At 43.4% G+C, this 11,779-nt stretch overlaps 1 protein-coding gene across 1 annotated transcript in view; it reads left to right on the forward strand.

The window, feature by feature from the left end:
* The window catches only part of grm5b (glutamate receptor, metabotropic 5b), a 54,340-nt gene extending 42,833 nt beyond the window's left edge, over positions 1–11,507 (forward strand). Inside the window, exons 11-17 of the mRNA XM_041940221.1 lie at positions 3,041–3,158; positions 4,282–4,468; positions 5,064–5,222; positions 5,716–5,841; positions 6,456–6,638; positions 7,794–7,960; positions 10,427–11,507. Coding sequence (XP_041796155.1) covers positions 3,041–3,158; positions 4,282–4,468; positions 5,064–5,222; positions 5,716–5,841; positions 6,456–6,638; positions 7,794–7,960; positions 10,427–11,507 — 2,021 coding nt within the window. The remainder of the gene's footprint in view (positions 1–3,040; positions 3,159–4,281; positions 4,469–5,063; positions 5,223–5,715; positions 5,842–6,455; positions 6,639–7,793; positions 7,961–10,426) is intronic.
* Positions 11,508–11,779: the final 272 nt, after the last annotated feature.

Here is an 11,779-nt window from a genome sequence, read left to right on the forward strand (position 1 = left end):
GCATAAAAAATCCTGTAATAGCAATTCAGTAGTAATGATACCACTCAAAGGAAACCATACAATGAGCACTGTGTGTGTGTATGTATGTACAGTATGTGTGCAGTGTCACAGGATAAAGCATGTTTATGGAATGAGATAGGTATCCATGATACAGTTTGCCGTTACAGCATAATATTAAAATACAGTAATTTCTGCACCAAATACATTAGAAAGCGAATCTGAGAGATGCTTGCTTTGTTTCACCCTCCCCTTCTCTTTCCCTCTCCTCCCCTCCACTCCCTCTCTCATCCCTTTAATTTGTTACCAACATGGTCACCAGTGTTTTAATTATTCTGCTTGCAATGCAAATACATTTCAGTTGCAATGAAAATTTATTTCCGCTCCGTTGCGTTCGAAGTGGTTGGATATTGCCTTGTTATGCTTTCAGCTGCTCATTATACTGCTTGCTAGCTCCTCACCGAGCTCAATGATTAAAACATGAATCGAGACCTGCTGTAAATTCAGATTGAGCTTCACTGCCAGACACAAAAGCATCCTTAAACCGCAACAGGGAGCAAACCAGTGAGAAAATGAGAAAAAGGCGACAGCGAAAAAGGAAGGAGATGAAGAATTAAAAGCGAGCTTTAGGTTAACCATGTGTTACCTTGTGTTATTCATGTCTATGAGTATGTGTGTGTGACTCATTTCATCAACAATAAGTGCTGCGTGTCCCCAGCAGGGCTGTATGGAACAGCAATAATGAGGTGTAAACAAAATGCTTGCCCTGTTCCTCCCGCAGACATTTGATCTCTCTCCCTCAGGCCAAAAAAGGGAGAGAAAGAGCGTGAGAGATGAAGAGAGGGAGAGATAAAGAGGACGAGAGTACAACGTCTCAGCTAGCAGGGACAGAGGTGCAGTGAGTGTGAAAACCATAGAAAGAAATAGGAGAGTTTTGGAGACAGCAATAGAGGAAAAGGAGAGTGAGAGAAAAGTGACATAGAAGCATAAAGAGAAAGAAAAAGTGAGTGTGAAAGAGCGGGCTTTGACAGAAGCTGCAGCCAGGGAGAGTGAAAGGAGCAGAAAAAGGGAGGATTAGCTTTGGGATTTGAGCCTCTCCACTGATCAGTAAAGTTCCACAGTCTGAGTCTGAGAATGTTTGAAGGAGTTTGCCTCAAAACTTTATATTGACTGAACGCCCCGAACATTCCCCCTCCCCTCAATGCACCAGTTTGGCTTAGGGTCAAACACGACACGATTTCCTGTAGGTTTGGTGGACTGATTAGGTTTTAAAATGCAAACATAGCCAGTGCTTTTTGGCTGTTCTGAGAAAACCTATGAGAAAAAGACTGATGTGGGATTTTTGGCCCCAGCATCCAAATGTATGTGGGCAGGATTAATTGGAGCTAAATTACCAGCAAGTTCCTTAGTTTCTTCCCACCTTGCATTTTCACAGGTGGGTGGTCCTCCCCCCTCATTGCTAAGCAGGGCAGCTACTGTTGTTCTTACAAAGAGATTGTGCTAACGTAGTAAAAAAAAAAAGCCCCTTGATGTTGAACAGTTACATTTCCATAAATGTAACTCCAAAGATGAGAAGAAAATAGATTCAGATCTATGAAGCTGCTTCGTTGTGACTTATTTATGAATGTTTTATTTTCTGTTTTACATACACTGCACGATGTTCTATACCTCATGCTGTTTCAGATTACGTAGATTTTATCCTGTTTTAACTGAAATGGCGCAATGCAAGTGATCCACATCCTCTGCAGAATGCTTCGGCCTGACTTATTTTCAGTCTGTTTGTTACCGTCCCCCTGGCTCCCACTCAGCAATTAGGCTGCTGTTTATGCCCCCAGACCTAACCACATCACTGATTTGATAAACTACATTGACCGTGTTAAAGACAAAGTCATTAAATTACTTAAGTCTTTTTTAATGACTGTTCTGACTCTTCCTCTCCCCCTGCGATTTTTAGTACTGTCTGAACAGCTTTGTGTGTGTTTGTGAGAGGAGAGTGAAGATGTGTAGGGACAGAAAAGATTCCATGTGTCCATGCTGCTACAATACGTCTAGACCAACCAGTCAGATAATTTCAGCAAGCCATTAAGTTAAGACGGATCATAATTAGAACTGTCCCTTTAATTAATGACAATTTATCTCCTTGCCTAGAAGGAAGACAGAGATGGAGGGAGGAAGGGAGGGAGAGAATTAGGGAGAAAGGTGGGAGGTATGAGGATGGGGAGAGATAAGGGAGATATGAAGGGGGAAAGAGAGGGACCGAGTGATGGATGGGGTGTTACAAAGACAAGACAGTGACAGGAAGCATTGAATGACAGGGGAAGAGAAGAAGGTGAGAAATGGAGAAATAAATGGAAGTATAAGAAAGAACGTGTGGACAGCAGAGTAGTATGTATTGCACAGTCAAGGCATGCAGTCAGGATGTAAGTGATAAGGTCGTGAAGAAAGAGAAATGTGAAAGAAAAAGTAAAATCTTCACTCAGAGAATAACAGTGGAGAATGAAGGAGGCATGCACAATAATGCAATATTTGTATTTTCATAATGGATTGATTGATTATAGATTTATGGTAAATAAAGAAAGAGTTATGTCAAATTTCCGTGCACACCCAAAGAGACACACAAGCATTCAATAACTGCCCTTTACACAAAGAACCCCATGATTAACCTGCGTTTCATAATCATGTGTTTTACACCAAACTTCACCCATAACATTCCCGACTTTTTACACAAGGTGCCGGCTTTGGCTGCAGCCAGTGCTGATCAGTCAGTTAATTGAGACTTTCCCACTTGGACACCTGTGGGTCCAAGACGTGTGGCTGACCTGTGCAGGTTGCTGGTCACTGGAACAAGTGTTGCACACTGTTGCTCAACCTGCATCACAAAGCTTAATTTTAAAAGGTTATCGGAGAAATAGAATAGGAGAATAGGAAATGAAAAGAGAGATACGGTAAAGATTATAGATAAGCATACTGTTGAGTGTTTTGAGTGTTGAGTCCTTGATTCATTTTGTATCATGAAATGCATCTCTATATACCATATCCACAGGCTGTGACTCAATCCCTGTGGAGTACCTTCGGTGGGGAGACCCTGAACCCATTGCTGCTGTGGTCTTTGCCTGCCTCGGTCAAATGGCCACATTCTTTGTCACTGCAGTCTTCATCAGGTAATCAATCTCTCATCTGTCTCAGAAAATTCTAGAACTGAGGAGAACAATGCAAGCAGCGTTAAACAAGATTCGCACCATACAGTACATAGCCACTTTGCAAATTTCTACTCTTTTCTCAATCTTTGGCGGTTTTAGAACTGCCTATTACATGCAACCAACGAACACTGTATGCAGTACGTAGCCTACTACGTACTGCATACAGTGTTATGCAATATGAAACTGCTAAATCAATTTATCTTGCGTCGTGCAAGGCCAGGCTCAGCTGGTTTCCAGTTTTGAAAGCAGAAGTAAACAATAATGCTGCTAATGGCAAACCACCACTACTGTGTAGCATCCCTTTATGTCCTAAAAGAACAGAGAAACTATAAATGTGAATATAAATTTTCCTGACTCCCGAACATTTACCTGAGAGATGGGTAACTAGTCTATCTGACGAATGGAAGGAATCTGATTTACCAGCGTTTTGTTGCCTTACTTTACTGCAAATGTAACATGAGTTGGAGCTAGTTGTTTTTTGTCATCCTTGCTTCAATCAAACTGCGTACCTTTTCATAAAACTTGTTGATTAATGAAAATCTTTGTTTGAATGCCCATGCTGATTTGGTCATTTGTGATCATTGCACCTTTGGCAATAGTTGCATAATTTAAATAAAATATGTCAATAAAATATGCCAATATGTTTTTACATAAAGACAGAAAAACAATAGTACGAAAATGTAAAATATCTAGCAGTTACGGGTCGGGCTTTCCTCTGTCATTGTTGCTGATGTCTGCTGTGTTGGCTCAAGTGGTCTGTTTGTGGGGTCTGTGAGTGTAACAGGCCGGCTGGCGAGCTAGCTACCAACACAGGAGTTTATGGAGCCTCTCAGTGTCGGGGCACTTTCTCGTCATCTATTTTTTTTAAACTTTTAATACTTCCAGTATTTCGCAGTGTATTTCTTGCCACAAAAATTCTCAGGTTCTCGTGACCATTACAACGCTTTGCATTGTTGGACACAGGTGGCGAGATAGAGCATGTGTTTAAATTATTGGATATATGTTGTTCATGTGTTTGTATGTCTTCACTTGTATGTTTGCATTTCTGCACATAATTGTTTGTCTGAATGTGTCTATGTTGAAGGTTCCGGGACACCCCAGTAGTGAAGTCTTCCAGTAGGGAGCTGTGCTACATAATACTGGCAGGGATCTGCCTGGGGTACCTGTGTACCTTCAGCCTCATAGCCAAACCCCATGTGATCCACTGCTACCTCCAACGACTGGGAATTGGCCTGTCGCCTGCCATGAGCTACTCTGCGCTTGTCACCAAGGTGAGGACTGAGTTATGGATTTGCCAGATAGTTTTGAGATGCAGGGTGCAGCAGTTGAGAGGTCATTAGATCTATGCTAACTTGTCTTGGTCGTCAGTGGTCTGTTGGGAATAGAAAGTCTTCAGATGCTGGAGAGTCAGCTGCAGGGATACATCTGTGGGTAGAAGCAGAACTGAGGACCTAATCAGAAAGAAACAGGGGAAAATAACAGGGAAGTTAGTCCCCTGATACTGCAGATTGTTATCCCTTCCATTCCTCAGTTGTTAGAGTGAGGGGATATGGGTACCATAACATCAGAGAGAGGCAAAGTTCTATCCTTCTCCGGTCTTGTGGGCTTTTGGAAACGTGGAGGTGGGATTAAAAGTTGGCAGGGAACTGCAAAAGACTTCTCATAGAAATTACCTTGACATAACGCACTAGATTTTGACTCATGTGCAATATTTTTTTTTCAATAAGTGTTTCTCACTAATATGTCTGCACAAGGGCAGTGTCAGCAGTGTAGAAATACAGAAAGCAGATGGCCAGAATGTAGATACAGTATGTTCAGTATGTAGTCAATTGAAAGGTCCTGACGTTGTTTGCGATCTGTCCCCAGACAAACCGCATTGCTCGGATCCTGGCAGGCAGCAAGAAGAAGATCTGTACAAAGAAACCCCGCTTCATGTCTGCCTGTGCTCAGCTCATCATTGCCTTCCTCCTCATACTGCTGCAGCTGAGCATCATCGTGACCCTCTTCCTCATGGAACCACCAGAGGTAAACTGTGTGTGCGTGCACGTTAGACTTGAGAACAGGTTGACAGAGAAATTGACAGCGAGACGGACAAAAAGAAGAATTGTTGAATTGAAAAAAGTTACTGTTTAACGAGGCCTTTAATCTCTTAGACTCATCACTGATGTTTTTGAGACCACAGTAGTGGAATGATTCGTAGATCAACCAAAGCAGTTAAACATTGTCGTAATTTTTTGCCAGACTTAAAGGTCCAGTGTGTAGGATTTAGTGGCATCTAGTGGCGAAGTTGCAGACACCCCTCGCCTCACGCTCCCCAAAAATATTTATTATTATCTTAAGTTAGCAGTGTAATGAATGGCTGCGTTAGTTTGTGAAACTGTACAGCTTCTCCAATCTTTTTAAATGCCACTGTTAATACATATTTACACACATCGTTCTCAGTTTTTATGAAAAAAGATGCTTGGAGCAAAAGTTTTTTTATCACTGGCACTCCCTGTTTCCTCCTCTGTCTTTATAGGTGATCCATGACTACCCCAGCATCCGCCAGGTCAACCTCATTTGCAACACCACTAACCTGGCCGTGGTGGCCCCTCTGGGATACAATGGCCTGCTCATCCTCAGCTGCACCTTCTATGCCTTCAAGGTACTAAACGAAGTCTTTGTGACTATTCTACATTACTTCCCAAAAATCAAAAGGCTTGTGATGTCTGTGATGACATCTTTTTCTGAGACATGATATGATTTAGATGACAATGTCACGCAAAGCTGTTTGAAGCACAGGTTCTTATGTATAGGAACATTTGGACTCGTGTCCACTTTGAGTGTGTACAGTACATGTCTTACTTCAAGTTGCTATATGTGAGAAAAGTCACATAAACATAATGTGAAAAGCACTGCATGTGTTTGGTGCTCTACAGCGTTTCAGTAGCAGATCATGAAATTCTGTTTCACCAAACACATTAAAAAGTCAGTGCTTGATTATCAGCGGCCCGCAACCATCCATTTTCTGTAGAGTGTGAGAGCAGAATAGAGTAGAATAGCTGAAATACAGTGAGCAAATGCATGATCCATGTTTATGAACACAGCAGCAGAGGAAACCAATACAACTCTGCTTGTGAATGGTTATGACACCATGTCTCACCTAATTGCACATAATGATGAGGTTAGCAATAGTGCCTCTTTTTGATTTATTTTCATAATTTAATGTATGAATATTTGCTTACGCTTTGTCTCTGACTCTGTCTCTCTCTCTCCAAGACTCGCAACGTCCCAGCTAATTTTAATGAGGCTAAGTACATTGCCTTTACCATGTACACCACCTGTATTATCTGGCTGGCCTTTGTACCCATCTACTTCGGTTCGAACTACAAAATTATCACCATGTGCTTCAGTGTCAGCCTCAGTGCTACTGTGGCTCTCTGCTGCATGTTCGTACCCAAGGTAAGGCTGAGGCTAAAATCCACAGTTTCTGCCTCTCACTCATTCACTGCTTTGATCCATGCATTTCTCCACATTTTCAGTCTCCAGTAACATTAAGCTTCTGCTTTAAGCCGCCAAAAATACTTTTTACTGATTGCCTCTCAGGTAGCCCATTAATAGTGTATATTTGGAAACTTCAAACATACTGTGGTCGTAATCAGTTCAAATCAGTGCACAGGGTGTATTAAACTGCAGGTAACCATAGCAACAGCACTAATACCTCATGCCACATTACCAGTTAACTCTCACTGTTGAAAGGCTTAACCATTTGTTAAACTCCTGTGTGTGTGGTAGGCGTTGTGACCTCAGTAATACATCCCGAGGCAGATCCCCATGATGGGTTTATTTTCATATGTCAGGACACCTCATTGAGTATTTAAGTCAATCTATATTATTTCTATAAGAGCAGTCTAGTCACTATACACAAATATTTACATCCTCCTCCAGAACCACTGTGTAAGTTTGCTTTTTCATTCTCATCCTGCCAGATGTCTTCATGTTTTGCATGCAATGAACCACAATTTGGTTTGTTGTGTGACTACTTAAATGTGACGAGTCACCCAAAATATTTGTTGTTTGCAACCATATCAACAGTCTGACAGGAACACAGTTATTAGAGTGGTAATGCAGAGGCAGCACTCCCAGTAAACACCATGTAATTGAAAGTGAGTGTTAAAGTAAAGTTTTTGAATAAATAATTAGAAACCTGAAATTACATGTTCATGAAATGCCTGCATTGAAGTGAGAAAGCTTAATTTAAAATATTTCCACGTTTTCTCCCACTAATAGCTAGCCAACAGCCGCGGAGCTTCAAGGAGAAAGTTTGTGCTTAAATACCAGCAGAAATGCAATCAATAAAAACAATTAGCTGCTGCTTCTTTCAAGAATTGTGTTTGTGTAAGAGTTTTACATTAAAAATGTGAGTCATGACAACCTTCATCATTCCTCTAAAAGCAACATTTATTAAAAGATGGTCTTGTGTAGACACTATCAAATTATTTCCAACAGACACAGTGACGTAGGTCTTTGCTCTTTCTGTGAATGATTGAGTGGTTCTTCTTTATTTAGAACAGTTTCGCTATAATAAATAACATATGATGTTTTCTTTCATATCAGGTATACATCATTCTAGCCAAACCAGAGCGTAACGTGCGCAGTGCCTTTACCACTAGCACCGTGGTGCGCATGCACGTGGGCGATGGCAAATCATCCTCAGCCGCCAGCCGTTCTTCGAGTCTGGTGAACCTGTGGAAACGTAGAGGCTCTACTGGAGAGACACTCAGGTACGTGTCTGTGTCTCTCTCTCTCTCTCTCTCTCTGTGTGTGTGTGTGTGTGTGTGTGTGTGTGTGTGTGTGTGTGTGTGTGTGTGTGTGTGTGTGTGTGTGTGTGTGTGTGTACACACTAGAGGCTTGTTGGTCAGGTTAATGCCAGGTTATTCCTCAGTTACAGTCCAAGGCACCATTTCTGTAATGGGCCCACTCTGAGACTATTTATGGTGTCTGTCCGTGTGTGTGTGTGTGTGTGTGTGTGTTTGCGTACGTGTGTGTGTGCGTGCTTGTCTGTGTCCGTGTGTATGTGTGTGTGTTCGAGCTCTCTGAGAGATTGATTCTCTGAACTCCCCTGAGTCTGCTTGACTGTTCCTCTGACCCTAACATGAACTGCAGACAATTGCCTAATGGAGACGTGGCAAAGAAGGAGAGAGCGAGAGAGAGAGGAGTGAAATGAGGAAGGGAGAAATTTGGAAAGAAGAATCTGACTACAGAGAGAGGAGAGAGGATGGAGGGAATAGACAAAGAGGTGAAAAACAGAAGTGATGGAGGAGAAGAAAGAAAGAAAAGAAAAGGCTAATGGAATAGCATGAAAAGGAGAGACATAATAACTTTCACACCCATCTTAAAGCCATCCACAAGTCATCTACAGTGACAAGGAACCGATCAAAGGACACAAAGGGAGTGACGCACAGCCACTTGCCCAGAATGAAAAGGGGCGAAAAAAGACAAGAACACATTTTCGTTTGTCAGCAGGTTACTCCAGCTCACCCCGCTTGGCAAGCAAGATTTCAATCACGCTCTTATGAGAAATGTCAGGAGTGTTTCCATCTTCGTTCCTTTTATTCCCCTTCTTTCCTCTCCATCTCTTTTGGCCCTATCTTCCTCTGTGGGTGGTGGTAATTGGTAGGGCTGTCTATCTCCTCAGTGCAGGGCTGGAAGCTGCTGCCTTTGAGATGCTTTCATTGTGTAGTCTGAACAGATGCAGAAGAGACATGAAACCAGCAGGCCAGGAGACAAAAAGAAGAAATATTATATAATAAAATGTTCCACTGATGTTGAACCAAAATGTTTGAACTACTGAAAAGAGCATGATTTACCTCCACCAGCCATCAGAGCTGGACACAATCTATATAAGATAAGATCAATCAAGCCCTCTGTGAGCATGTGCAACATGTGTTTCGGCTAGTAGCAGGCCTGGTCCTGCCTTACCTTGTTCCAAAGCCTTCTGTAAGCGACTCCTCCTATGGGATCAAATGAGTAGATCACAGCACTGAGTGTGAGTGGGTGCAGGTCGACACGTGCAGCATATGTCCGTGTGTGTGTGTGTGGTTGTGAGTGTCACAGAGTCTATGTAGTGTGTGGGTATGTGTGTCTCCAGGGTGAATTGAGTTCTTTTCACCCTCAGCCACAGTGGTGTGAGGTTTAATCAGAAGTTCCACCATAGATTAATCACACTAATTAACCTGACAAAAGGATGAGGGGGGGTGGGTGGGGGGTGAACAGAGTGCTGTGACGGATGTGAAACAGAGAAAAGGGGAAAAAATTGCAAGATATGAGGAAGAAATAGAGGAAGAGAGAAGAAGAGAGAAGCAGACAAAGAAAAATGAAGAACATACTGTCGGGAAAAAATAGAACAGAAAATTAATTGTGATGAAATTACTCTGCGTATGAAGTCCAACTGATTTCCTGTGGTTTAGTCAGGACTTCATTTGAATATGTTTCTATTAAATGACAGTACCCGCTTAGGATAATGCAATTTAACTAATATGGAGCCGGCACATTTATGTAATGTTGTTTCACTGTTTTGGCTCATAATGTTAATTGACTACTAATGGGTGCTTCTAGATTTCCTCCACAAAATAAGTTTAATTGTCTTTCCTTTGCAACATTAGTATTTCATCATGTGGAAGAATCTTGTTTAATGTAGACTTAAACAAGGAGATGTTTCTATCAAAGTAGACAGAAGTGAAAAGATAATGGACAGCACATTAAATTAACATTAATTGGAGTAACGAGTATGATTTCACAAGCTGCAAGTTCCTAATAACAATAAATTCACCTAGTGTAAGAAATATCACCTCTACATGTGAAAATATCATATAATGTGATACAAAATGAGGACTGGAAACAAATCCACTGAGTAGACTATTAAACAAAAACTACTGTATATTGTATTTGACAGAGAGTGCAAGTAGTGTTCAGTATGTTTTAATGCCCGCATTCACCTGCCAGTCAGAGAGTAGAGTCAAAGGAAGTGAAAGATGCTCTGTCTAAGATGATAAAGAAATACAAGTGTACCTTCTAATTTATGTCATCTTCAATCAGAAATTAGAATTAGATTTTCCAGATCAAACTGGCAAAAACATTTTAAACTACTCTTTAACTGAAGGAGGTAACTCTAACTCTCTAACTCCAAGCATTAAAAACACCCTCTCTTTCTTTTCTCGCCTTCCTTCCACTTGCTTCCTCTCCTCCAGCTCCAACGGCAAATCAGTGTCTTGGGCGCAGACGGAGCGCAGCGGTTCACGTGGCAACCACCTGTGGCAGCGGCTGTCCTTCCACATCAAGAAAAAGGAGAATAATCAGACTGCCGTCATCAAGCCCTTCTCCAAGACTTCTGAGGAGCGTTACTGTGGAGGGGGCGACCTGCCCCCACACGTCCCGCTGCCCTCTCTCCCCTCCATGTCCTCGCTGCCCAGTCATCCTGACTCCATCACAGACAAGACCCTGTACGAGCTCTCCGAAGCAGAGGAGCGCTACTCCATCACCTACCGGCCGCAGACGCCTTCGCCAATCAGCACGGTCAGCCAGAGGCTAGGCGCAGGGTATGGGGAGGAGCATCAGATGACTGGTGTTCCAAAGTACCCGAGCAGCACCTGCAGTGGCAGCGGCAGCAGCTGTGATCCCTCCAGCAGCGGCTCTGTTGTCGCCGGGAGTGACGCCCGTTTGGTTGCTGTGGACGACCACCCGGCAGAGCCCCAGAGTTCACTGATGGATCAGATCAGCTGTGTGGTGAACCGCTTCACCGCCAACATCACTGAGCTCAACAGCATGATGTTGTCACCGTCTCCAACACACTCGCACTCGACGCACAAACACACGCCTCCTTCTCCTCACCCCACCGACCCGTACCTGTTGCCCCGCGAAATCCAGATGCCCCCGACCCTCACCACCTACGCTGACGTCCAGCCCCTCCCACCCGTCGAGTCCAGCCTGGGGGGTCGGGGTGGCTGTCTGGCGCACCCTATTCCTCATTCACCTTACCCTCTGCCGCCTCCTCACCCCCAGACCTCCCCCTCTCTCTCCCCTATGCGAGGAGGACTGATCACCTGCCTCACTGACTCCCCTCTGAGGAGGGCAGAGTTGGAAGAGGAGCTGATTGCTTTGACTCCGCCATCGCCTTTCCGCGATTCCCTGGCATCTAGTAGTGGCTCACCTGTCTCAGAGACAGGTCTGTGTCTCCCCCCTGTCCCCTCCCATCCTCCCCCCTCCCCCCCTTCGCCCAGGTACAGCAGACTGACACTCAGAAACTACAGCCAGAGTTCTTCCTCACTGTGAGGCAGACATGATGCGTAAAGAAAGTGCAGAAGTGAAGAGGAGCACTCGAAAACTGTGGTCAGCATGAGAACAGAGGATGGAAAGACTGAAATCCATTCGTCCCTTTGCGGAGTAAAAACCTGAAGTAAAGGAGTCATGGACGGCTGGTTAGTGAAGACACCAAACTGCAACAGTCTGCTGTGTGTGTGTTTACATGTTTGCAGTGAGATGCAAGTATAAGAAGCTTGCCCACGTTGTATTTTCTGCGTGCTGTTTCTCACCAGTGGGGCGTG

The sequence above is a fragment of the Chelmon rostratus genome, chromosome 7 (assembly GCF_017976325.1).
Source record: "Chelmon rostratus isolate fCheRos1 chromosome 7, fCheRos1.pri, whole genome shotgun sequence".
Classification (NCBI taxonomy): domain Eukaryota; kingdom Metazoa; phylum Chordata; class Actinopteri; order Chaetodontiformes; family Chaetodontidae; genus Chelmon; species Chelmon rostratus.